This window comes from Ambystoma mexicanum, chromosome 3q (assembly GCF_040938575.1).
Source record: "Ambystoma mexicanum isolate Mex_15411 chromosome 3q, UKY_AmexF1_1, whole genome shotgun sequence".
Classification (NCBI taxonomy): domain Eukaryota; kingdom Metazoa; phylum Chordata; class Amphibia; order Caudata; family Ambystomatidae; genus Ambystoma; species Ambystoma mexicanum.
The window spans coordinates 1,196,114,925-1,196,142,888 of record NC_090926.1 but is presented as its reverse complement, the minus strand read 5'-3'; the positions used below and the strand labels follow the sequence as shown (position 1 = coordinate 1,196,142,888).

At 47.6% G+C, this 27,964-nt stretch overlaps 1 protein-coding gene across 2 annotated transcripts in view; it reads right to left on the bottom strand.

Moving 5' to 3' along the window:
• Nucleotides 1-27,964, bottom strand: part of LOC138447740 (complement C3-like) — a 2,843,165-nt gene that overhangs the window by 2,131,540 nt on the left and 683,661 nt on the right. For both annotated transcript variants that reach the window (XM_069604045.1, XM_069604046.1), the window contains exons 15-17: nt 27,292-27,421; nt 26,335-26,406; nt 16,353-16,547 (exon numbers count right to left, since the gene is read on the bottom strand). In XM_069604045.1, coding sequence (XP_069460146.1) covers nt 16,353-16,547; nt 26,335-26,406; nt 27,292-27,421 — 397 coding nt within the window. The remainder of the gene's footprint in view (nt 1-16,352; nt 16,548-26,334; nt 26,407-27,291; nt 27,422-27,964) is intronic.

The following is a 27,964-nucleotide window of genomic DNA, read 5'->3' as shown; positions in this document are numbered from 1 at the left end:
TGCTTTCCTCTGAGTGCAAGCATTCTGGGACATTTGGGGTGCCATACTCCAATCCAAAAGGTACATTTTCCTCCTCGGATCTCTCCTGTTCCTCAAAAATTGCGGTCAAGGATTTGAAAAACTCCTTCCTAGGCAGAGGCTTGAAAACCTTCTCTGGGAGAGGAGGAGGAAGAGGTGTAGTACCAGGCTCTGAAGGAATTACATGTTTTTTAACTTTTTCCTACTCTTTTTCTGGCTGCCCTGGCTTGGTTGGAGCCTTTGGCGCCGAGGGTTTCGGCGTCAACTTCGATAAAGGCGTCGACGGCGTCGATGACATAGTGGTCGTCGACAGGGTCTGCTTTGAGGGCGTTGAGGCGGCCTTCAACGGTTTACCCTTCGAGGTGTGATAGGTCTCGGACGGCGTCGGTGACCTCGAGCGGTCGACTCGACTCGAGCGTTTATCGCTCAGCGTCCTGGAAGGTTCCCTATCCTTCCTTTACGATCACCCGGGCTCGAGGGCGCACGAGTGTCGGAGCGATGACGCTCCCGGCCGGCTTCCAAAGAAGGCGCAGACCGAGGCTTTGCCTTATCAAACACCTCCATCATTTTGACCCTGAATGCTTCCCACCCTTTGGTAGACAAATGTTTTGTGGGGCATTTCATTTTCAGAGACTCATCTGACGACGAGGTGGAGTGAGACCTATGGCGTCGTTTCTTCGACTTTTTCGACGAAGACGACGATCGATGAGAATCGCTTCGGGATCTAGATCGATACACCCCATGGGGTCTCGACTCGATGCTAGAGGCTTTTCGATCCTTCCGACCTACCTGTAGCTTTCCTCTCCTTTCTCGCAAGGCCTACCCCGTCATCGCCTGACACTTCGAACAGGCCTCCATGTCGTGGTCTTCCCCGAGACACCACAAACACTCGCGGGTCGGGTCCGTGATCGACATTTTTGAGCCGCACGACTTGCATTTCTTAAAATCCGATCTCGTGGTCGTGGTCGGCGTTGATGACGAGGACATAATTACTTCTCGTTATATTATATTTCTTGACAGAACTCGAGGCGCGCCGAAATGTCCTAAGCAACGTAACAGCGGAAAAACAGAACTGATGGGCAACGGGCGCAGCGCGTGCTACTTATACACCCGATGACTGTTATCCCTATCACAGACAGCGCAGCCCCGGCAACATAAACACATCTGATACTGTAAAATCAGTTACATTTTACAGTACTTATTAGCAATCTAAAACCAACAATGTGCGGGGATGTATGCCCCGCAATAGTAATAAAAATATGCTCTCCCTCGCCGATTGGTATGTTGTGCAAATGTATCAATGCTAAATTCAGAGAAAGATATGTACCAACATCAAGAATACCTGGATTATGCCCCTATTAAAAAAAGCCTGGCCTGTGTCCGGATACACCTACCAACTACAAGCCTATCACTAATGTGCTTTTAGTGATGAAGATCCTAGATCGTGGAGCATACACACAACTAGCGATCTATCTGAAGACAAATTGGATTCTGAATAGGTGTCAGTCAGGTTTTAGGGAGAACCAGGGCACAGAACCGGCCCTATTGGATTTGAGATCCAGATTGTTACAAATCATGGATAAGGGGCAAGCTGCACTACTTATGTTATTGGACCTTTCTGCTGCCTTCGACCTGGTGGACCACCAGGTTGAGTGAGGTGGTGGGCTTGTCAAGAGTGCAGCGCAATGGATGAACTAATTTTTGAGTAACAGATGGTGCAGAGTCTGTAATAAGTCTGCTGAAGCTCAACCTGTACTTCTGACATATGGTGTGCCTCAGGAGGTTTGACGTTCTCCCTCACTTTATTACATTTTTATTGTGCCACTATTTAGACTACTGATAAAAAATTATGTTGTTGATGACACGCAATGTGTCATCCATCCCCTTGACTGGTAAGCATAAAGATGATAAGGAAACTATTAATAAAATATATGGACTCATCCAGGCGTTGATGATTAACAATGGCTTGGCACTGAATAAGGAGAAAACAGAGCTTATGGTGGTTGGAACTAAAGGGAAGATTCACACATTGGGAACTGACTACACTTACAATTGGCAGGATGCAGTAGCTCGACAAAAGTAAAAGTAAAAACATTGGCAGTGTACTTGGACCAGAAACTCAATATGAGGGCCCAGGTGAGTAGCCTGGTTTCCTCTTCTGCATATTACATTAAGCTGCTAGTGCAGCTTTGTGATTTATATCTCAAAGGGTAATTGTGAAACAGTGGCAAGAGGTATAATTGATAGAAAAATTGACTATTATTGTAGCCTGCTTGTGGGCATAGCCAAAAAAGAATGTACTCGACTGCAAATTAGTCTGAACAGTGCAGTGAGAGTAATCACTGGTTTGCAGAAAAGGGACCATATATCCGATGCCAGGCGTCATTTACACTGGCTGCCCATAGAGGCAAGAATCAACTTTTGCCAGCTGGTGATTACCCATAAATGTCTCAATGAATCTAGCCCTTTGTATCTGAGTGAGGCATTTGTACATTAAGATCAAACAACTCCAGTCAACTTAAAATCCCAATCTGCAGACTGACCCATTTGATGAAATGGGCTTTCTTTATAGCAGCTCCGAGAGCTTGGAATGGCATTCCGCTTGTCTCAGAGAGCTAAGCTTGACTGTGGTGTTTAGGAAAATATTGAAAACATTGCTGTTTAGATAATGCTATCGTAATGAATTGACGGCAGTATGATTGCCGCCCCGCGTGTTCAAGTGCGATATATTTGGTATTTAGGGCTGTCTGATTGTCTCTAGTGTTACATGTTGTCTGCATCCTTAAGCCCCCGGGCCTTGTGATGCGCTCCATCATACCTTTTGAACTGGTGATGAGGTTATCCTCCCATTTCTCTGCCAGGTCACTGCCATCAGTATTGTTAAAGTCCGGAAAGATCAGGATACAGAGTCCTCTGGGGATTTTCTCACTCTGTAACTAATTTTGCATTGTCACTTTTTCCCAGTATTTGTTAACTGCCTTTTTGCTAGTCTTTCGACATTGAGGAATATAGTGTTGTTGAAAGAAACAAACAGTGGATAATACCACTCACTCTGTGCCAAAGCATACACGTTGTTGTGGTATGATTTGGTGCAGAGCGAGCAGTATTACCCGCTGTTTGTTTCTTTCAAAAACACTGCACTACTCCACTGCTGACTCACGATGGCTAAATGCTTACTCACTAGGGATGAAGACACTGCAGGTCTCTTCCTACCGAGGGGGAATACCACCCATGCCATCCAAGCATCTAAATTGGTCAAGTGAGAACTTCAACAAAAATTCCTCAAACATACAACAGTATGTGCATAGACAAAGAGGTTGTCAAAGTGTGGCACATGCACGATGTGAAGATATGTGCACACTGCCACTAATCAATTCATTGACCCACAAGGCAGAATCACCAGCATCAGTGACAACATTATTTGCAGTTCAAAGTATGTGATTTATGCCATTATCTACATATGCCACAAGATTTACATTGGAAGAACTATTCGTGAGTTACGATTCCGCATTAGGGAACATTTATCGACAATTGGCAACCAAGTTGCCAAACTCCCTCTTGCGGTGCACCGGCAGACCTGTCACCAACTATACAATAAGAAAGACTTGAGATGTATTGGACTCAGGAAAATTACTTTGGGAAAAAGAGGAAGGGACAAGAAAAGAAAGCTGTGGCAGACTGAGTCAAGGATTATTTGTCAAATGCAAACTATACAAAATGGTCAGAACACGGACCATGAAATGGGATACTTTCTGTGATGTTTGTTTAGTTTTCATTGAAATATGTGTGGTCCACAAATATGTGTATTATTTCCTGCTTATCATACTTATTATATGCCTTATAGACCTCCACCAGAATTAAAAATGACTAGTGAGCCCATTGCTGGACAAGTACTTGCTTCCGAATGGACAGAATCAAGAAACACCATGGACTATAATCATATTCTTTTGAAAATAAATTATTTTAGTAAATAGCAATGTACCTGAATTTGAGCACCTAATGTTTTTATGCGCAAATAGACCCAGTCTACACATGACACAAGACTGCTGTGCCACTTGTTATTTGTGATGATTAGACACACAACGCTCATTGGGAATTCATACATTAGTATTGGGTGCTGTGAGAAACCATAGGGTGTCTGATCTACTAGTCCTCGGGGAGCTCTCTCTCAGGTGGCCAGTGCACGGCCATCGCCTTTGGATACATACCCTGGGATTGGACCAGTGCGGGTGGATCACCTGGGTGAGGGGTCTTCGGGAATGTGGGTGTGAGGCAGCCGATGGTGAGACACGATGCTCCCCCCTTTTTTGTACATCCAACCCATTCTATTTTTTAGGACTCGTTGATGTCCCAACTCCCCCCTCCCCCTTTCTACACAGACACTGGGCTGAGGAAGAGGGCGACTGAGAGTAACAAGACTAACTCTTATAAATCGTACTGAACAGGCACTGCTAATCGGGTCAAGCAAAGTCAGGAACTTGACTTTAACTGCATACACCTGACACCAATTAGCTCTCCTCACGCAGATAAAAGGAGGAACCTAGAAACACACTCAGAGCAATGTGGAACACAAGTATGAGCTGAATTTCCAGGACGAAGGCGATCCTACTGGAGCAGAGCGACAGACCAAGGAGCGAGAGCAACGGTTCGAAAACCCCAGGAGTTCCCTACAGGAGGTAGTTGCCTCCAAAAGGCAGTGAAAGACATGTGGAGAAGGCCAGATCCCAAAGTAGAAAGCTGCATTGTGTTTCAAGGACGCCAGCGACCCTCCAAGGTGAAATGCAGCGTTTGGGAGGCGAGGCCAAGCCTGTGGTACTAACCTTGAATCGTGAATTGGAAATCGTAAAACCAAGAAAGAAAAGCATACAGCCGGTGAGTTTGCAAGCAACCTGAGAGACTGGTGTGTGCTTAAGAAAGATTGAAGTGGCAACATTATATCGCAAGTGAAGGCTGCACGCGTGTGTGAGACGCGAAGAAAGGAAGACCTGTGAATGAACTTTGAAGTAAGGACAGCTGTGAAATCAGCGATACTGAGTAACGCAGTGGTCCGGCGAAAGTAGGAGCCCACTCGAAAGTCTCTGTGAAAGGTGCATTGTTTGTAGTGATAAAGTGAATGAACTGTAAAAGCGAAAGTGAACAAAGTTAACCCAGAGAGAAGGGGAGAGTAAGGAACAAGTTACTTACCTGTAACTGTTGTTCTCCAGCATGGGTCTGGCATGGATTCACATGCTCATGAATATTCCCCGTCGTCAGGCTGGGAATCCTCGGTAAAGAAAAAACCAGTATCAGTTTCGTTTCTGATCTGTCTTTCGTAGTAATAACCAATCACTGGTCTCTGCGTCATACTGACCACAGCCAATGACTGCCCTCTACCTAAGCACCGCCTCTGGCAGCCATCTTCAGATTTGGAAGCACGTGAAGTGGCAGTATGACCAAGTGAAGAGCCGCAGAGGGGTAGGCGGGAGGGTTCGCATGTGAATCCATGCCAGACCCATGCTGGAGAACAACAGTTACAGGTAAGTAACTTGTTCCTTCTCCAGCATGGGGTCTGGCATGGATTCACATGCTCATGAATAAAGAATACATAGCAGTACACACATGCACAACCACGGGAGGTGGCAAAGGCTCAACATTAAGCATCACATCAACTCAACATTAAGCATCTTACCTCCTCACCAGGCTCACCTCAGGCGAACAGGTTGCGCAGCACTGCTTGGCCGACCCTGGACTCCTCCCTGGAATCCCGGTCGACGCAGTAGAATTTCGTGAAGGTGTGCGTCGACCTCCACGTAGCAGCCCTGCATATGTCCAGCAGGGGCACACCAGATAGGAACGCCGTGGTAGCTGCGATCGCTCTGGTGGAATGGGCTCTCGGACGGCCAGGCAGCGGTCGGTTTGCCAACCGGTGACAGTACATGATACAGCCGGAGAGCCATCTGGAGATGGAAGCCTTCGAGAGAGCCTTCCCCTGATTGACAGGTCCAAAGTTCACAAAGAGTTGTGACGTCTTCCGAAAACCTTTCGTGCGGTCCACGTAGAACTTCAGCGCTCTAGCTACATCCAGCGAGTGCAAAGTCCTCTCAGCCGGCGACGAAGGCGACGGGAAGAACACAGGTAACACCAAGGGTTCGTTGAGATGAAAGTCCGACGGTACCTTGGGCATGAAGGAGGGGTGCGTCCTGAGCACTACCCTCGTGTCGTGGAAAGTCAAGTACGGGGCCTTGCAGGAAAGGGCCTGGATCTCTCCCACTCGTCGTGCGGAGGTGATGGCCACGAGAAAAGCTGTTTTCCACGATAGAAACTTCAACGGGGCCGAGTGCAGAGGCTCGAACGGAGGTCCCATAAGTTTGGTCAGCACCACGTTGAGCTCCCACGCCGGGGCCGGAGCCTTCACCGGCGGGAACGATCTGAACAGTCCCTTCATGAACTCTTTCACCAGACGATGAGACCACAAGGACGTCCGGCCCGTGGTTCTGGTGTATCGGGAGATCGCAGCAAGATGAATCTTGATGGACGCGTGTGCCAGACCAGCTTTGGCCAGCGTCAGCAGGTACGGCAGCACTTGGGGAGCCGTAATCCGTAGAGGGTTAATCTTCTGTGCGTGGCACCAGACAGAAAACCTCTTCCATTTGTGTCCGTAGCATTTAAGAGTCGAGGACGCCCTGGCCTTTGCAAGAACCTCTCTGCAATCGGCCGGTATGTCGTATCCTCCAAACTCTAGCGCTGCAGGAGCCAGGCCTGCAAGTTCAGCGACTTCGGGTCGTGGTGGAGGATGGCGCCTCCTTCCCTGGAGAGTAGATCCGCGTCCGCCGGCAGCTTGATTGGCGGGGACGCCGACAAGTCCAGAAGGTCCGGGAACCATATCTGCCTCGGCCACGCAGGTGCGACGAGGATCATCCTGCACCGTGACCTCTTGAGCTGGTTGACGAGCCGGATTAGCAGAGGCAAGGGAGGGAACGCGTAGAGGAACAGGCCCTCCCAGGGGAACGAGAAAGCATCGCCCATGCTCCTCGTCTGGGGAAACCTGCTGGCGAACCTCCGGCACTTGGTGTTCGTCGCCGTCGCGAACAGGTCGATCTGGGGTGTGCCCCACCGTCGGAAGAGGCGATCCACCAGATCCTGCCGTAGTTCCCACTCGTGGCACGAGCGCAGCTCCCTGCTGAGTGAGTCGGCGATGGTGTTTTTTATCCCTGCCAGATGAAACGGCACCAGAAGAATCCCTTGGGCGACGGCCCAATGCCACAGGTCCTGCGCCTCCTTGGACAGCGCTGGGGACCTGGTTCCGCCCTGTTTCCTGATGTAAAACATGGTGGTGGTGTTGTCGGTGAAGATCCTCACCACCTTGCCCTTGAGGGACGGAAGGAAGGACCTGAGGGCCCAAAACACTGCACGGAGCTCCAGGACGTTGATATGCAGGGACTTCTCCGTCGGGAGCCAGAGTCCCCTTGCGTGCAGATTTTCGGTGTGCGCTCCCCACCCTTCTAGGGAGGCATCCGTGGTCACAGTCACCTGGTGGGCTGGGGTCTGGAAGTCCATGCCCGCCGTCAGATGCGCGCGGGTGCCCCACCACCGTATCGCTCGTCGGAAACTCTCGTCGAGCTTGATCCTTTCCTCGAAGCTGCCCGTCGTCTGGATCCAGCGCGCATCCAGGAACTCTTGCAACGGGCGCATCCGGAGCCTGCACATGGGAATGAGGTAGATGCAGGAAGACATCATCCCGAGGAGGGACTTGATGGACCTCACCTTGGCCGCGTCGGCCACCAACATCCGTTGCACCTTGCCCAGGATGGTCCTGGTCCTCTCCTCCGACGGGGAGGCCAGAAGGGACACTGTGTCGAGCCTCGCTCCCAGAAACAGTGCGACTTGCGCGGGCACCAGGTGGGATTTGGCGTAGTTCACGGAGAATCCCAGGTCCGTGAGGAGTTGGACGGTCCTTGCCGTGTGGACCACGGCGAGCTCCCTCGTCTTGGCGCGGATGAGCCAGTCGTCCAGGTAGGGGTAGACGTGAATCCCCTCGCGGCGCAGCTGCGCCGCCACCGGTGCGAGGCACTTGGTGAAAACCCTGGGTGCCGACCGCAGTCCGAAGGGAAGGGCTTTGAACTGGTAATGACGCCCTTGGACCACGAATCTGAGGAATTTTCGGTGCCCCTTTAGGATGGGAATGTGGAAGTAGGCATCCTCCAAATCCAACGACGATAGGAAGTCTCCTTCCTCCAGCTGACCCAGGACGTGCTGGAGGGTGACCATCCGGAACTTCTGCGCCTTGATGAACTTGTTCAGGCGTCGCAGGTCCAGGATGGGGCGCCATCCTCCCGTCTTCTTCTTCACGAGGAAGTAACGCGAGTAGACTCCGGAGCCCCGAAACCTCTTTGGGACGAGTTCGATGGCGCCCTTTCTGAGCATCGCCTTTACCTCCAGGAGAAGTTGAGGGACGTGAAGTTCTTTCCTGGCCACGGGGGGGACGCGCGGGCACCTTCTTTGAAACTCGAGCGCGTGGCCCCGGGCCAGGGCGTCCAGCACCCAACGGTCGGTGGAGATGGACTCCCACACGCTGACGAAGCCCGCCAGCCGGCCTCCCACCGGGGTGCTTCGGTGGGGGCCCGACCCCACGGCCGGTTCAATCCTGCTTGGACGCGGCCTTGCCGCCTTGGCCTCCTTGGCGACGACGGCGGGGTCCGCCAGACTTGCCTCGTCCTCTGTAGGCCTCTTGCGACGACGAGCGGGCCGCTTGACGGTAGGAAGCGAAACCGCCGCCGGAACCTTTGGAGGCGCCCTTGCCTCCGCCGCTCCGAAAGGGCGTCCGCCGTTGCTGCAGTACTCCAAGGGCCCGGGCCGTCTCAGTATCCGCCTTGATGGCCTGAAGGGAATCGTCCACTGTCTTCCCAAACAGGTTGTTCCCGTCGAAGGGCATGTCCAGGACCCTGGTCTGGACGTCCTGCCGAAAGTCCGTAGCCTTGAGCCATCCGCGACGTCGAAGGCAAACGCCGTTGCCCATCTGGCGGAACCCAGTGTCGGCGATGTCCGTCGCCACGGTGATGGCGTGGTCCGAGGCCACCTCACCTTCCTGCAGGATCTCAAGGGCCTCCGCCCTCTTGTCGTCCGGCAGAAAATCCAGCAGGGGAGCTATCTTGTACCAGAGTTCCCTGTCGTAGCGGGCCACGATAGCCAAGGCGTTGGCCGCTTTAATCGTCGTCGCCGCCGACGAGATGACTCTGCGCCCCATGGCATCCAATTTCTTTCCCTCGCCGTCCGGCGGGGAAGTCGACGTGGAGGCCGCACCCCCCCCCGCTTTCTTCCTGGCTGCCGCGGAGACGACGGAGTCCGGGGTAGGCTGCGCCCGGAGGCATAGGGGGGCCGAGTCCGGGACCCGGTACTTTTTCTCGTACCGGTCTCTTTTCGCTGGCGTCGTGGAAGGGTTCTTGAGGAGGGAAAGGCCCTCATCCCAAATGTCGTCCAACAGAGGCACTGCGAGGACCGTCTTCCTCTTGGTCTCGCGCCGTTGGTAAAGGAAGCCTTCCTTTTTCTTCTCCTCAGGGCAGAGTTGGAAAAGCTCGGATGCCCTGGCGATCATTGAGTGGAACGATCCAATCTCGTCGGGCGGAGAAGCCCTGGTGGGAGGCGACGACGGAAAATCCTCGTCGTATGCCTCGTCGTCCGTACCCGTCGCTGCCGTGTCAGTCCCCGTATCATCCCCTCGGGTGGACGGGGAGGAGGGCTGGACGGGGCGCGACGGTTGAAAAGGAGGCGGTGGATGAATCCTTCTTTTCTTGGTAGGGGGAACACCAGAAGGTCCCGGTTCTGGATCCCCCGACGGGAGAGGTTCCTCCGTCGGTAACGGTAGTCTCGTCCTTATCTCGGAGCATAAGGACTGTATAGCCAACAAAATGGCCGCTGAGTTGTCTTGCGGCGCTGGCAGAGGGGAATCCGACGGGCGAGCAGGGGCCCCGTCGGTATCCTCGACGATGTCGTCGTCGTCACCTGCGTCGGGGCCCATTCCGACGGGCTGGTCTTGTTCCACGCCTAGGCCGTGGCTTAAGACCTCGATCAGTTCCTCTTCTGAGGTTGAGGCCGAATCTACGCCGACGCCCTGCCCCCCCTTCTTCCCCACGGAGGGTTTCACGGGGGTCCTATCGATGGGCACGAAAGAAGACTCCCTCCGAGGAGGCAGGGAGATTCTGGGCCCCGAGGCCGCCACCACTGGTGCAGCCTCCACAGGCTGGGCCAGGGCCGCCGCGACCGTTTCGATAGAGGGCTTGGTCGAATGGATCAAGGCCTTCACCACCTTAGGTGCGCTCACCGCCTTATCCTTGAGGGAGGGGGCACTGCCACGCTCCTCCTCTGCCTTAGAGCTCGACCGGGGTCTCTCCAGGAGCTTCGCCGGGTGCTCGGCCTTCCTCTTACCCGACCCAGAGCGTTGGCTCGTGGTTGATGGTGCCGGGGAGGGTGCGCCCTGCCTGGCGCCCGTAGAGCCCGACCGTTCGGCGCTCCCGGTGCCAGCGGACTCGCGGTGCTTGGCCTTATGTTGGGCCCCCGTCGCCGGGGCGCCCTCAAAGGTCTTAGAAGACCGCTCAGATTTCTTCTTCTTCTCGCCAGACGGGCTCTTACCCTCCAGCCAGCTGGCGAGACGTTGATGGCGGTCCTTCATGGTCCGTTCCGACATGTTGCCGCAAAACGCACAGTCCTTCTCCACGTGCGTCTTGTCCCCATGAAGGCAGTAAAGGCAGAAAGAGTGTTCGTCCTCCTTGAAGACGTTCTGAAGCTGGCATCCAGGGCAGGCCCTGAACAGCTTTCCGGGCGTCGAGCTTCCCTTCTCCTGGGCCATCTCCGAGACCGGGCCTGAGAAGCTTCTGGAGTCCTCCGAAGCGTAGCTCGACGAAATCTTCACCCTTGAGGGGCACAGATGAATCCGACACGGGTCCCCGTTGATCGGATGTAGGATCGGTGGAGCTTGAGGCTCTTTTGACCGAAAGAATCGAAGTTTTTGTGAAAAAGCGCGAAAAAATAGCACTAACGCTCGAGAGCAATAGCACGAGGATCCCAACACATGAACGTGCGGTAAAAATCTGAAGATGGCTGCCAGAGGCGGTGCTTAGGTAGAGGGCAGTCATTGGCTGTGGTCAGTATGACGCAGAGACCAGTGATTGGTTATTACTACGAAAGACAGATCAGAAACGAAACTGATACTGGTTTTTTCTTTACCGAGGATTCCCAGCCTGACGACGGGGAATATTCATGAGCATGTGAATCCATGCCAGACCCCATGCTGGAGAAAAAGCTGAACACTGATCTTTGAGTCGAAGTGGTCCTGCGGAGGTCTATAAAGAAAGCCATGCACATTCGCAAGTCTTCAACTTCCGAAAACGGTCTGAGCCCGACTGAGGTACACCTGAAGTGTAATACGTTTGGGGAAAGGAGCCCCCTGCAAGCACAGTTGAACTTTTGTTGTGAAAGGTCTGAGCCCGACAGAGGGGGACCAACGTGAACTTTTGTTGTGAAAGGTCTGAGCCCGACAGCCCGACAGAGGAGGACCAACATGAACTTTGTTTTGAAAGCTCTGAGCCCGACAGAGAAGGACCAACATGAAGTTTTATTTTGAAGAGGTCTGCGACGAAAGAGGGGAACCGGCGTGAACCTTTTGTTGAAACGTTATTTGGAAATCTGGGAAGAGAGTCTTTAACGTCGAGGGCCAGGAGGGCCTCGATCCACATCTTGAACGGTTTTGTGTTAAAAACCCGAGCCAGAGTGTGTCATCCTGCCTATGGGGACCACCGCACTGCGTGTTGTCTAACGTGGGGAGAGAGCTGATTCAGCCACACTTTTTCTTTATATTTGAACACTGATTTTCCTTTACATACATATCTACTTTGTACACTTTTTGTACAAGACGAAGGGCAGGCATTGGGTTTTGTTAGCATAGGCCATTCTTATTTGAAAGACTTCACAAGGACTGTTTTATTTATTATTCGATGGTCGAGACTACTCGCATCCTAGTTATAGGGCAGAATAGGAATTTTTCCAAACCCAGAAACTTTAATAAAGGTTTTACAAATTGTACGTGTTGTGTCAGTGTCATACTTGTTATACAATGCCTCCCCTGCAGTGCACACGAGTATGTAGTTTATTGTTAACACCCCAGCAATACCATTTTCATATTGTGGATTCTATAGACGATACATTCCTAAGCTGGCATGGAACATTGAATGTAATGTGGGTCACTATTCTTGGCCACCTTCAACATGGATTCTGAGAAATGACGATGTGTGCCTCAAACAGTGCTGCGCATGCTTGAGGCGACAGCAATCCACTCAGTGGTTAAAAAACGTGATGGCTGCCGCGATCCAAGCAGTTCGCTACACAACATTTGGCCCAGGAATCCCGCAGTTACACGGGATCACATTACGTTGCTCTGGTAAGGGTGGTCGGCATTCGAATGAGCATTTAAATTTATATTTATTCATTCGCTGTCACGCTTTTAAATCCGATTAGGACTTTTGTGTACTATGGTTACAATGTTGCTTAGCAATAGTAACCCCATCAAGCCGACACACACAGCAATGCCATCCTTAGCTTTATAACTTGGGCTTGCACAGATTATTGCAGGCTCTATTTATTCAATAGAAACATTAGCAGTACACTCATCGTTAACCACGCGGATGTCCATATTATCTGCTTGATTGAGAGACTTATGTATTGTCGTTATGACATTGTAAGCAACAGTACCTTACACGTACAACATGCGCACGATTACACCAGCTCAAGCATTATTTATTGTACATGCAACACTTTGCAATTACGCACATACTAAAAAGGAAACACTAGCCCTAGCCACTCTTAAGGGCTCAAGGCTCTCTGCGGACACAGGAACACAATGTGTACCATTACGCCCACTATGTAGCAGTCCTTTTAGGAATACACTAGCATAAATGTATCTGTACGTGCCAGATATTACTTTGGGTCACCACATATCAAGCCTAATTAACTTTTCAGGAATCTGCAGATTTGGCCCTAAATATACTACTTTGCATGCAACAACCAGTGATTGGGAACATCATAGACCCTAAAGGTGAGTGTAATATTATGGTGTTCAATGATCAACAACTAAGGGTCTCTGTATGGCAAGAAGACTTCTGGCCAACACCCCGGCCAGGCAGATTCACTTTCTGCAAAAAGCCCAAAATGCAGGGGTAAAATTGGTCTTTTGCGTTGCCAAGAATACGCCAATCTCAGGTCTTTGCCAGTCATTGCACTGGTTAGCGGTGGAAGACCAGATAACATTTAAAATCAGGTGTCTGGTGTACAAATGTTTAAATGGACTGGCGCCAATCTATTTAATAAAGCAATATTACCGATTCGGGCTCTAAGGTCGGAAGACCAATGCTTACTTATCATTCCTAGGACTGGTGCCAATTCATTTAATAAAGCAATATTGCCCGATTCGGGCTCCAAGGTCGGAACACCAAGCTTACTTATTATTCCTAGGACCAACTGTGTATTCGAGGAGACTGTAGCTTCTCAGTTGCTGGACCAAGACAATGGAATAGCCTCCTACTTGAATTAAGAAAGGGCAAACTGTCTACAAATGTTCAAAGCAGGTTTAAAAACCTTCCTGTTCAACTAGTTGCGGTTAATTTGTTGGCACTTATGTTCTTCAATGGCATGTATACCTACTGATACTGTTGATCTTGTTTCTCAGTTTTTGATTCCAACAGCGCCAGGATACGATCCAGTTTGTTGTGTGCGCGATACAAATAATTCAAATCCAACTATATAACGATGCTTATTGGCAGTAATCTGGTACAACATTACACATTTACGGACTTGCTTTTTTTCTTTTTCTCCTTTCTCTAAAATGTTTCACCCGTCCCCCTTTTTTTCTTCCTCATTCCTGTTTTTACACCAGTGTTAATTCTTTCCATGTATAATCCTTTGTAATTGATAATTTCACATGCTTAATTTATTATATCAAATTTGATGGTTTTATATTAAAAAACATGTAATGTATGGTTCATGTTCAATGTATTTTTGACATACATGATGTAAAATGTTATTTCATTTATATGCCACACTTAGCATCTGTGTCCAGTTTTGAAAAAGACCTGAGAAGAGGTCGAAACACGTGTCAACTTTAAGGGCACTCCTTAAAACTTTAAAGGCACTACTTAAAAATGTAAAATAAGAAGTAAAGGCACCTTTTGAAACCTACCTGCTACAGGACCAGCACCCAATGCAGTGTACTCTACTTAATTCATAGTTTTCATTATATTCTGACATTCAGATATTTATTTGTTTATTGATTTATTGCAGTTGTCTGATATCTGAAGATGTCGCTTAGAATACTCGTGATTTTCATATACGGAATATAATTTTGTTACAGGGCAGCTGAAGAACAGGGGGAGCATGGCATCATTACTTGCTTATCTTGTGAAAAAAGAATGTTTTTAGCTGTTTTCTAAATTTAAAACAGTTTTCAGTGGCCTGCAGAGAAGGTGGATATGAGTTTCAGAGTACAGTTGCCAGATGATAGAAGATCCTCCCCAGCCCATTTGACTCTGGAAATAACAGGTTGCTTATCCTAATGAGAGGGCAAGGGGCGAATGGAAATGAGTACTTTACTTTTTTATTCCGAATACTGAAGCCTGTTGTAGGGCCTTGTAGGCCAGGCAGAGTATTTTGAAATGAATATGCCTCATCACCAGGAGCTAGCGCCATGAGGCCGTAGCTGGTATAACATCGACTCCATCGGGTACCTTCAAGAGGTTCAGGGCAACTTGATTTTGTATGTATTTGAAGGCGTACAGTGTGATGCTGGTGTAAACTGCATTGCGGTAATGAAAGTGGGATGATATTAACCAAGGTGACCAGTTGGCGGGGAGGGGGCAAAACACATCAGAAGTAATTAACAAATTTTAGTTGACTCATACAGGACTGAACAATCTTTGACATGTGTTTTAAGTTAAGGAAGTTATCAAGCAGTAAACCTAAATTTGGATTTTGGCTAGCTGATTTAGGGCTTAGAGCCAAAGGCCAGAAGTCAATGTCATGGAAAGGGCCCAGAGTGCTATAGACCAATATCTCTGTTTTCGAAGCATTACAATTCAATCTCTTCTGGTTCATCCAAGCACTCATCTCCATCATGCACGTAGCAAATGGGGTCCTAGTGGTTTTCAGCATAGCTGTATAATTGTGTGTCATGTTTTGGGATTTTTATGACAGAGGACAAATATTAAGATTGTACAGGATGGGAGATAGGGCAGGGCCCTGAGAAACACCACAGTGGAAAGGATAACGTTTAGATTTATTGCCATCCATGGAGAGTGACTGAGTTCTATTAGACAAAATGATTATCATTCAATCCACAACGCTTTCCCACCCTCCATCTACTAGCCTACTAATGTCATCCATGACTTAGACAACCGCTGTCATTGTTTTTCACATTTCAGTATTAGAAATGGGACAGCATCAAAGCTACTGTTTCATGCTCATCATATTGATAAATGTTTCTCTGTGTCTTCTCCGAGTGCAGGCATATGTTTTGTTTGTAATAAAGCATTTGCACTGTTAATTTCTGATATATGTTTGTATTGCTATTATTGTGCTATTATTGAAGGTTTGTTTCTGTAGGTGTTCATTTGGTAAACATGCTTTGAATACAATTAGGGTATGGGATTGTGTAGCTACTAAATGTGGGAGGCAAAGCAGTGTTTGTCATTTTTTGTAGGTCTGTTTCATTTACTCTATTTGTGTAATCATATTGGGTAGTAGGTGTGGTTATGCAGATGAGTTGGCATTAGCTGGATTCCGAGCCTGCGAGTGTTTGGTATTGGCTCATTAATAACAAGTGCATTTCTGCAATCCCTAATTCTGTATTCATTTTGCAAGGGATTGTTTTCTTGTCTGAGACTCTGACACACATTCAACAATCAGTAGAAACATTCATCCTGTTACTAATATCCTCGATCAGACCCCTCAGTGTTAATGCGTTTTAATGAAAACACAATGATGAAGAAGTAGAATTACTAGTGTGATGCACCCATAACATGAACCATGATGGCAATATCAGACAAAAGCAGAGGTTTTCTGACATTGATGCTATTTATAAAGTAACATAGTTATGCTGATGCTAATAAATTGTCATTCACAATCAAGCTAAAGGCTAATGAGAGAGAAAGGATGGGACATGTGGCAAATAGGACGTGTGTGGCATAGGAGAGTGTATTGGGTATAACAGCATACGGAAGTAGACACAGATTATTAAATGAGACAACTACTCTAATTCCTTATGCACCAATTGCAAAAAAGGCACATACTCAATGTTTTATCAAGACGGCACTTACCTAATCTGGCCCATATCAGCTCTTCTCTACGTTCTGGCTCCAGCTTTTCAGCAAAGAGGCAGCAGTCGTGAAATGCGTTCTTGCAGTCCTCACCCAGTTGGACATGTGCCTTCCTCTGCTCACAGGAAAGTTCCATAAGATTCTCATGGAAACCCGCTCTGCAACAACTCCTTAGTTCCCCCGTATATTCATTCTCTGAAGAAACAAGGTAAGGGTAGGAGAAAAAAAAAGGTTTGTAAGGAAAGGAGATGGAAAATGTATTAATGCATAAGGTGAGCAAGAAAACAGTGCACTATAGTTCCAAAGTGTTGCCTGATACAGCAATATACACATGTACACTGTCAATCAGGCAATAAGCAGAATATTGAAGATAGGAAAAATTAAGGACACAGCCAAAGGTACAAATAGAATCCTCTAATGGAACGGAGTGTCGGTTAACGCAGGAGTTTCCTAAATGACTCCTGGTGCAGGTATTTTACTGATGCATTTTGTGTTGCGCGAGGAAACAGTTGCCATATATTAAAAGTATTCTTGCCTGAAAACGTAGTCATAAAAATGTACTAAAAATTTCAAAGAAATAATTTTCAGATACAAATGGAGGTTACCTCTGAGTTTTCAAAAAGGAAATCGCACAGCTGTTTGAAAATGTGTACTTGCCAATATAGGTAGGTTTTTACAAAGGGTCTTTGGTGCCAAGATAACTCAGCAGGAGAACATATACAAACTTTCCTCAAATCTTTGATTAAAGGAGGTAAACGTACCGCAACTGCAAGGGAACATTGGAAATGGGATGTAAAAAGCAGGTAGCTACACTTTTTTTTAACAATGCGTGACAAGCAGTTCTTAGAGGGTCTGTTTTTGACTAAGACATTCTACATCCTAGTCCACCTTTATCTATGTGTTAGTCTTCAAACCTCAGCATCATTTGGGGTTTCTAAGGCACATGCACAGTCATGCAATTCTAATCTTGGTTTTCCATCCTGGATCACTTCAGGATATTCATAAATAGATTATCCCCGATTATGAGCATAGAACACATTTATATTCCAAAGAATTAGCCAAATATACATATTATAAATATAACGTTCTCTAAGGACGTTCTCTAAAAGAACAGGAACAAGGGAAAAAACGAAGAGAAAGTAGAAAAAGAGCACTGCAAAGCGGCTGTTAGGGAGAATTCTCTGTAAGGCTAATTTCCCAAACCTAGTGAGTCCCCCAGCAGCTTTGCTGGATTTTTTGGGGTTTATTTTTTTCTCTCTTGCTAAGAGTGAAATTCTTTTACTCCCACTCTTAGACATGATTTGAGGTGTTCCTTTATCTTTCCATGTGTTTTATGGGCTATGGGGTCTTTTACTCCATAGGGTCTCACGTGTTTTTGATGTGGGTTAACACAGCACCCTCCGTGCCGTAACCCAGGGGTGTCATAGTGACCCCCCAGCATAGACTCCATACCCTGGGACTGACTACTGTCTCCCAGGGCATGTAAAGTCACCATTGGCTTTACTAGTCCCAAATTATGAACAGAAACCAGTACAAACCATCATATTGTGGACGTACTGGTCGGGGCAATTCGATTGCCTCTGGGTCTGTTGTTCGAGGGGGCACGTCTCCGTCCCCCCTGACCGAGTTTTGGCTGGTGGCAGTGGATACTACTTTTTAGATTCGACCGCGAATATATCTCTATGGGATTTTCCCATTGTTCGAGGCTACCAACTTTCATTATTTAATTCTTATAGCCTCGAACATACCGCCGGTTTATTTAATTAATATTAATTCACTGGTTGGTATTTGTTGGCAGAACTCGATTCTAAAATGGCGTTTGTGTTCTCTTCTGTGACTCCAACCCAAGTCGAGCCCTTTGTTCCACTTTTTGGCAGGCTTCTCCACAGAAGCCTCCAAAAGTGGTGCCACTCTGTCTGGGTACCACAGGGGGTGTGGGAAGGGGTTTAGGCACCCTGGACTGAGTTAACTTGGCAACTCAAGTCGCACTCTTGTGTGATTGGCCCAAGTGGTGAACCGGCCGGCTCACCACTTAGCATGTTTGATTGACAGCTAGGCTGAGTGAATGGGGGTGTGCTGCATAAAAGCAGGGCTTTGGGGACTGGAACTTCAGAAGTCACCACAGGACCTAAGAATCCGAGGAGGGAGAAGCTGAGCCGACCTGCAACGACGACACCACCGGTGGAGCCCTGCAGAACCATCTCACCACTTTTCTCGACGACAGAGGAGATCTCCAGTCCAGAGAGTCTTCTTCCTTTGACTGGTGGGGATAACCAGTTTTGCCTTCTTTTCACCTTCCTGAAGCATCTCGTGGCCGCCTTGCCCGTGCCAAGCACCCCGGCAACTGGAATACCATGGTTTACCACTACCGCGAAGAGAAGGGTAGTACCTTTTAACCGAAGAACTCCGCGGCTGGTTTCTTCCCTGGCAGTGCAACGACCTTCATCTTTCCTCCACGGCGAGACCTCTTCTTCCTCTGGACGAAACGCCGACTTGCACCTGCTGCCAGGAACAACTGCCCCCGCTGGAGCTTCCCTTGCGACAGATCGTTCGGGATGACAGTAAAGCCTCGACTTTCTAACCTGGGCTAGCCTGGGACAACCTAGCTAACTTTGCCTGACTTTAATTTCATCCTTTATGTGCAAACTATCTACAAGACTCTTTTGGCATAAACCCACTGTGTGAACCTGGACCCCTTCTGCTTGCTCTCTCCAAGAGTGGGCCTTGCAATTGACTTCCTGGCTCTCCAGTAAAACTCTGCCTATCCTGCCTTACTGTGGTTCTTTTTAAAAGTATTGAAACTTGTGCGCTTCCTTAACTCTGCCTTTTTCCCTCCCTTTCTTTATAACTTATTAGAGTGTCATCTTATGTTAAGCGCTCACCTCTGTCTGAAAATAAGTGGTGTTTCTCACTAAGACGTGTCTAATAAGTGAATAGGGTTGTATATGTATGATAGTGACTGTGTGCTGAATTTACTTACCTCGTTTTTTGCTAGTGTAAATCCCAAGTGTGTCTTTAAATAAGGAACAAGTTACTTACCTGTAACTGTTGTTTCCAACAACAGTTACAGGTAAGGCATCCGTGGTCACTTCCAGGGAGGCATCCGTGGTCACTGTCTCCTGGTGGGCTGGGGTCTGGAAGTCCATGCCCGCCGTCAGATGCGCGCGGGTGCCCCACCACCGGATCGCTCGTCGGAAACTCTCGTCGAGTGTGATCCTTTCCTCGAAGCTGCCCTTCGTTTGGATCCAGCGCGCGTCCAGGAACTCCTGCAACGGGGGCATCCAGAGCCTGCACAGGGGAATGAGGTAGATGCAGGAAGACATCATTCCGAGGAGGGACTTGATGGACCTCACCTTGGCCGCGTCGGCCACCAACATCCGTTGTACCTTGCCCAGGATGGCCCTGGTCCTCTCCTCCGACGGGGAGGCCAGAAGGGACACTGTGTCGAGCCTCGCTCCCAGAAACAGTGCGTCTTGCGCGGGTACCAGGTGGGATTTGGCGTAGTTCACGGAGAATCCCAGGTCCGTGAGAAGCTGGACGGTCCTTGCCGTGCGGTCCACGGCGAGCTCCCTCGTCTTGGCTCGGATGAGCCATTTGAGGCTCTTTTGACCGAAAAAAACAAAGTTTTTGAGAAAAAACGTGAAAAAATAGCACTAACGCTCGAGAGCAATAGCAAGAGGATCCCAACACATGAACGTGCGGTAAAAATCTGAAGATGGCTGCCAGAGGCGGGGCTTAGGTAGAGGGCAGTCATTGGCTGTGGTCAGTATGACGCAGAGACCAGTGATTGGTTATTACTACGAAAGACAGATCAGAAACGAAACTGATACTGGTTTTTTCTTTACCGAGGATTCCCAGCCTGACGACGGGGAATATTCATGAGCATGTGAATCCATGCCAGACCCCATGCTGGAGAAATAATTATATACTTTTACACCAAAGCTCTGGTCAGTGTTTGTTTGTGCTACTGTGCCTCTGTACCTAAGGTGTATACTCTGCATACTGCCTAACTCTTCTTAACGGAAGTCTGAAAGCTCAGCCACAGCTACCAAGTGAATCTGTGTGGTACAGACTGCTACCAAGTGGGTTTACTGCCAAACACCTGTAGTCTTAAATCTTTTGCAGTGGTCCCTAAGGGAACTGCACAGGTTTCTGCCTAACAGCGGCGAAAGTCGGATGACCAACGAAGCGAGTTGCAACGCGACTCGCAGTGGGCGTGGCCTCCTTATATACCTGCAGCCAAGAATAGTATAGCATGTCACACTACCTTGCCGTGGAGACCTAATAGCGTCTCCATCTTGCCCATAGTTTCCACGGCCGTGGTGTGACAGGATGTCTGTGCATGAATGGACATGCATACAACCCCATCAAAAATGTGTCAAGTCTCCCAATTCCAATAAGGCTCCCCTCATAAGGGAGAGGAAACATTACTACTGGAAATTAAATGTTATTGCCGTTCTATCCTCACATTAAAATCTTGAGGTGGTCTGAGTGCTGCTCTGCATTGGCCCGCCTGATGCCTCTACTTGCCCCACACCACACATGACATTGGGGTCAGTTTATATAGAGGCACTGCAACCCTGGCCAGTTTGGCCACGTACAGAACACAATGGGAAGACAAAGGAGTAGCCCAAATAGGGGACCTGTGGCGAGAAGGACAATGGGTCGAATTCCAAACCCTGGTAGACGAACAGGATATGCACAAGGGCCAATTCATCCTGCATAATAGACTAGTTTGCGCAATAAAGAGAAGGTGGAACACCATGCCAGAGCCCGAGGACACCGAAGGAGCACTGGACGCATGGTATGATGTTTCTGAAGGGGGACACACCATATCCAGACTCTATGAGCAATTGCTGGGATTCACCAACAAAAAGACACTAAGAGCACGAACGAAATGGGAAGAGGAACTTCAACAACCCTTTGAAGAAGAGGAATGGAACAAAGTCCTCTGGTACACGAAAAGGGTCTCCAGGAACGCCAGGTTCAGGCAGCTGCAACTCTACATAGTGCATAGAGCATATCTAACTCCCAAGAGAATGTCGAGGATGGGAGATGGACAGGCCCGGTGCTGCCCGCGTTGCGGAGTCGAACAGGCCGACATGGTGCACATGTTCTGGTCGTGCCCGCAGATAACAGACTTCTGGAACATGGTGAAAGAGAAGGCGCTGACAGCAGACATACACGTGCCAGCGGGATCGCCAGCATCGTACTTATTGGGCCTGTTCCCAAGGGGGCACCGGCAGATGTCACATATGGCAAAAATGAAAGACTTAATGACAATATTGGCGAAGCGCCGCATAGCGATGGCATGGAACAAGAGCGAAGGCCCCTCGAAGGAGGGCTGGTGGGCCGACCTACAAAAATGGACAATAGCAGAGACGGCAGTCTGGGCGAGAGCCACTCAAAGGGGGAAGAGTAACAGTGGGGCCAGACTATTGGCATGGAACTCTCTAGTACAAGACCTGCTTGGTAACAGAAGCGGGGATGACACGAGCGACCCGGGCAACTCAGGAAATGAGGAAATTGGCCCGCCCACGCCGGAAGGCACCACATAATTCTGAGAAAGGGAAGAACTGGGTGGAAAGAGGCCTGGCCGTGGCCTGCGCAGACACTGAACAGTGCAAATCCTACTTGGAAAGGCCAACATATACACGCATAGACGAGAGCAGGGGACACTCCCAGTGAAAGGAGGGAGGCTGCTGAGAGACCGGTCCCTCCGCTGTAAACGCGACAACTGTTAGAGCCAAGCCCGAGGAGGCGACGGACTACGAACATACCGCGGCAGCCTTTGGGAGAGGGAGGGGGGAGGAAGAGGGAAGGGGGAAATGGGGAATGCGTTTTTTTGTTTGTTCTTTCCCTTTCTTCTTATGTTGTAAAACAATAAAAAGAAGTTAAAAAAAAAATAGAGGCACTGCAACCCGTGACCTTAGTTCAACACTTTTTACCTAGCACTCTGACGCTGAGGGAATGCAGAAACAAGGTGTACTAGCTATATGCCAAAAAGGGCAGGTAGGTGGCCTACGAGGAATCCATGGGAGGAATATGCAATAGAAATAACATTATTACGTGGTAAGTAATTTGTTCTTCTAATGGATTCTTTCCTTGAATGGATTCCTTATTTTTGATAGACTACCAAAGCAGTACATAGAGCCGGAGGATGGTAGGTAGCAAGGACACCACCTAAACCACAAAACTCTGACAGCCCTGCCAGAATGAGTGTGTCACTAGACTGAGAATCCAAGTAGTAATGTTTGCAAACGTGTGTAAAGTAGCCCACAAAGCTGCCTGGCAAATGTCCAGGACAGGGACTCCATATTGTAGAGCTGAAGTGGCAGCCACCGCCCTTATGGAATGTGCAATGAGACCCTCAGACACATCCTAACAGCTAGATAACAGCATTCTCAGATACAGAGGATGATCCTCCTCGACAGGTTGCATCGGGTCATAGCCCTACCAGCATGCGTACCAGCGTAATCAACAAAAAGCTTGCTATCTTTCCTGGCCTCTCTTGTTCAGAGGCACATAGGAGCTGAAAGCCTGCACTGGATCCAGCCGATAGAATCGTTCATCTGACTTGGAACAGTGAGGTGGAGGGAAAAAGACAGAAAGATGATCTTTTGAGAGAGATGGAAATCTGAGACCCCCTTCAGGAGGATGGATGGCTTCACTGTCAATGTCAATGTCTCCTTAGAGAAAACCAAGTAGGGCGATTTAACTGACAACTCTTAAAGCTCACGCACCATCTAGCACACGTAGATGTGGCGAGGGAAATCACTTTAAGGGTTATGTGATGAATCAGGAATGATACTTGGACACAAGTTAGACATTAATTTGGCTAAAGACTTTTATTATAACATAAAAGGGCTTTGGAAAATGACTTGTTGTCCCTGCACTAGCAGAGTTTGCCTACCTAAACTCAAAACTAAGGATCTGTCAGTGTCAGAATGTCCAAAACAAAACTGTCCTGTGCCCAAAGTACTATTCCGACCCTCACACTGTAAACACATGAATTCTAAAGTGAAAAGGATAATGTCTTTGGCCTTGAGTGTTTTGTAAATGTTCAAAGCAAAGGAAACATATATAACTCCCACAAACAGAAGTCTATCGAGGAGGGGTATCATTGCTCCAGAGGGTTCTTCCCTTCCCCTGGATTCATCGTCACTTTCTTGGCTTACAAATAACAGTTCTTGACGTTCCCTTGGGTCAACAACAAAGGTTATCTTCAAATTGGCTGTCTTCCTTTTTATGTGTGGTTGGGATACCTGATGTAGTCTCACTCGCAGGACTTCCTTTACACACTTGCAACTTCCTGACATACTCTCCCACCAGGCTTTTTGGACTCTCACTTTTTTGTTTTTATTTTTGTATTATTGGTTAAACAAATTAACCTTTAACATCAATAAAATCAAGACAAAAACAATAAACAACAATATTACATTTCCAAATATATAAACAAGAAGAAAAAAACAGAAGACTCACACTTTTACAATTGCCTGGTATACTCTCCTGCCAGGGCTTCTTGAAAACACACAGTTGTAAATGCCTGGTATACTCTCCTTCCAGGGCTTCTCGAAAACACACAAGTATATTCTCCTGCAAAGGCTTCTTTCAAATGCAAACACTTATAGCTGCTGGGGTACTCTCCTGCCAGGGATTTTCATATGTGAGCTCTTGCTCACTTTCCTACCTTTGATGGTTCCACGTTTTAGCCTCCTTGGCAAATATACTTGGTTTCTTATATATGGGGCCTCATTACACGGACGGCGGTAAGGGTTAACGGTCACCGTTAATGGCAACGGTGACCGTTAACCCTTACCGCCGTACTACGAGGTCCCTTTGCGGGTTGGAGGAATTAACGCCTGCTTCTTGCAGGCGTTAAGTACCAACCCGCTAAGGGACCTCGGAGCTAATTACGGCACCGCAAAATTGCGGTGCCGTAATTAGCGCCTTCCCCATTCCCATAGAGCCCTATGGGGCAGAAATGGGAATGGGGAAGGGCAATGGCGGAAAGGGGATTTACCGCCCCTCCAACCTTGGAATGGGGCGGTAAATCCCCTTTCCGCCAAGGCGGTGCCGGTAATTTACCGGCATGGTCCAGGGTGCTAATAGCACCCTGGATTACCGCCTTCCGTGTAATGAGGCCCATGGTCTCTTTAATGTATCTCTTATATGCTTGCAACATGCATTGACACACTTGAAAGTCTCTCCTCTAAGAAAACTGCTCTTTCAGTCTTTCTCTCTCCAGTTTTAGAAACCGTTCCTTTTCTCATGGTTTTGCTATGAGTAATTATTTCAAATGACACAGCCGCCAATACGCCCCAGCATTACCTCTGTCCCTTTGTCGACTCACTAGTTCTTGATAGCGTCTCCTGTCTCCTGTCATCATAGTTGGCCTGTGATGGTCTTCTGCTGCTTTCTGCTTTGCGACCGTTTCTCCACGGTTTTCCTGCTTCCCAAGGCTTCTGTTGTGCTCGTCTGCTTCGCATGGGATTCCAGTGAGCAAAGCACTGTTCTCCGATGGCAGCGTATGCACAGGTGCCCTCCACTGGCTTCTGGCGTTCTCACCATGTGACATCCGCTTAAAGCGACCTTCTCCCTTCAGGTTCCAAGCCAGCTGGCTCCACCGACATCTTTCCAGACATTCCTTTGCACAGAGAGGAGCAACTCACTCCTGCCAGCAACCTCCCTGCATTTCTTGCTTTGGTGATTTAAATGTCCCGGGCACAGGTGTGCACTTGCTGCCACTAGAGTGCTGCCTCTGCTCGTGGATTCCTGTGCTCTGTATTACTATGCTCTTCTTCCTCGTCCCAGAGTTGTGGGAATTGTGGGAATAGTAGGCCCTTCATGAAAATACTGTATGAATGTTTGTAATGGGTTTTAAAGGCAAATTAGGTTTGGAAGAAGAGTAGGTGGAATTGGAAAAAGTGTCTTTCGCAATTTTACAAGGCCAGTTAGATTTTGAGAGATGGCCTTTGAGGTGTACCAAAATATGTTTACTACTCTTCATGGGGGGGTAGGGAAGATGCTACAATAGGTTATTCGGGCATAGGGAGTTGGAGATATATCTTCAGAAAGGAAAGGGGGATACCATGTCTCAATGGTGGATCCCACAACCCTCTCCTGGAGGCTACCTCACCACATGTCATATAACCGGCCCCAGGGTCAGGATCAGGTAGCAGCTACCATCCCCTGGCCACTTGGGAGGAGTTCATCGCCAGGAAAGAAGTGATGATACCATCGGACTCGTCACAGTAAGAAATCTCAATCAACAAGAATGAAGGGGCTGAAACAGAGCTCTCATACGTTCTCCAACAAATTCTACTACTTATACGCAACCTTTCAGCGGCAAGGAATGTAGGTTCAGGCTGCCAAAGTGCAGGTTTTCGTGATTGTTGTCACTGCGGTCACTTGCATTCCAAATTTATTGCAGCTTTTGTAGGAGCGTGTTGTTTGAGGTCCTGATGTTGGTTTGTGTACTCAAACAGTATTACTTTTTGTTACTCTTAACCTACTCCTCAAGTCCGAAGAATAGATACATTTTCTGAATTTTAAAAAGGGGACATATTTTGAGTTTGGCTGGGAACTTTGTTAGAATGCAGCTATTCCTGGTATTGGCATGGTGTATGGTGAAAATCATGAACAAATTAAAGATGCTAATTTTGAGATACATGTCTCAAAAGAGTGTTTTCTTTGGGCCCATGCAAAGCACAATGCAATAAACACCTCTTATTAAAAAATAATTAAAAAATGGACATATAAATGTAAATCAAACATGAGTGCTTGGTTGTGGCCTGATCCGTCACTCGCCAAATACCTGAGCAATCCAAACTTTAATTTACAAAGGTGTGTATTTTGCAGGCTTAATTTCATAATTCACTTTCTGGGTCTGAAGTAGAATTTCTTTAGTGAGTCAAAAAAAACACAGCACATCACTTCTGTACATTGTTAGTGTAGAAATCAGCCTTCCCAAAGCAAGTACCTTTAGATGTTTTCAATTCCACATTAGTAACAGTCCGGCGTTTGCGGGATTGAGGAGGAGGGCAATTCAGCTCTGTGAACAAAAACAGAGAAAGAAAAGTAATATGAACAATGCAGGAACAGCCCAGTAAAAGAAGACCAAATTATGTTTTGCACAATCTGAATGTCACAAGGTATAGTAGGACAGTTTTTCTTTTTGTCCCCCTTGTTCCTCCCTCCTACCTTGTTGTGTCTCTAAACACATTGTGCATTGGCGCATTACAAATACCCAATACAATCCTGACCAGTTAGAGTGGAATTCATGGTGTAATACATACTCTATGACCAAACAGATTATCTCAGTAAATCACACTGCAACATTAGAAGTAGCAGATTTTCATAAAAGAGGAAACTAGCAGATACTCAATTGTTACACTTTGAACTAGTTTAGTGTTTTTGTAGTTTTCTCCTTTCCGGTCACTTATCCATCAATTCCCCAATCACTCCCCCATCACCATAACTTCTTCTATGAAGAAATTGTTACTGTACATACATAGTTGAACATTCTTTATACTAGTGATAGCGCATTGACAACAGCTTTTGATTATAGAGTAGGCAACCTGCAGCTCTCCATATGTTTTGATCTACTCTCATGATCCCACGCCATTGACTATATACTGGCTATGGCAGAGAGGTGTAAGCCAAAACATTTGGGGAGCCCAAGGTTGCCTAGCCATATATAAACTCTTTGATAAGCAAAGGAAACAGCTCAACATTTGTTGGAATGAGTGAAGATCATCAGTGAACCACAATGCATATAACAAATGGAAATTAATCTAATCCTGTTAGCTAGCTAGTCTACAAAAAATAAACTAAACAGTCATCTTTGTTGATCTTTCCATTACACATTGGCAGTGAGTGCTTTGGGGCATTTCAGTTCGCTGTGTATGTCCATTCTTTTATTCAGTTCTAATATTACCTGTCCTTGCTTCTGTTTCAACACCCACATTAGTTGTAAAGTCCAGCCCGGCATCTTCAAACACTTTCAGGTTGTTTTTACCACTGCCGTAGGTGCAGCCAATGTCATTTTTCTTGACAGTTTCCCAGACCTATTTGCAAATGGAATTCACAAAAATTGTCAACAGGTGTAGTATCAGCTTTCTTATGTCTACACATAATATAATGTACAGTATTTGTTATGCACCTGAATGTTGTGACCTAATCATAGGTGACAGCCCAGATAAGTATATAAGTATTGCTCTTTTGGGCCTCTCAGGGATCAGAACATACTTTATGCCAGTCATTGCCTCTTAATGTTTGCATATCATCCGCCATGCTATCCATTGACTATTCCTACCCCCAGCACACATACATTTTTGACACATTTCGAGGGGCTTAAAAGAAATCAATTTCATTGTTCAATCTTGCAAAATCACACACAAATTCTGCACCTTTCATTGTGGAACATACTGCAGGGCTATAATACTGCCCTAGGGCTCATCACTATGATGCATCATGATTTAGTATGTTTCCCCTTTTTATGAACGCCTTTAGATACTGCAATACAATGATCTAGGACACTGTCTGAGAGCTGTAGAATCATGAATCTTCACCAGCTTTCTAAAATGAACCAGCTTCGGGATGAAGGCTCT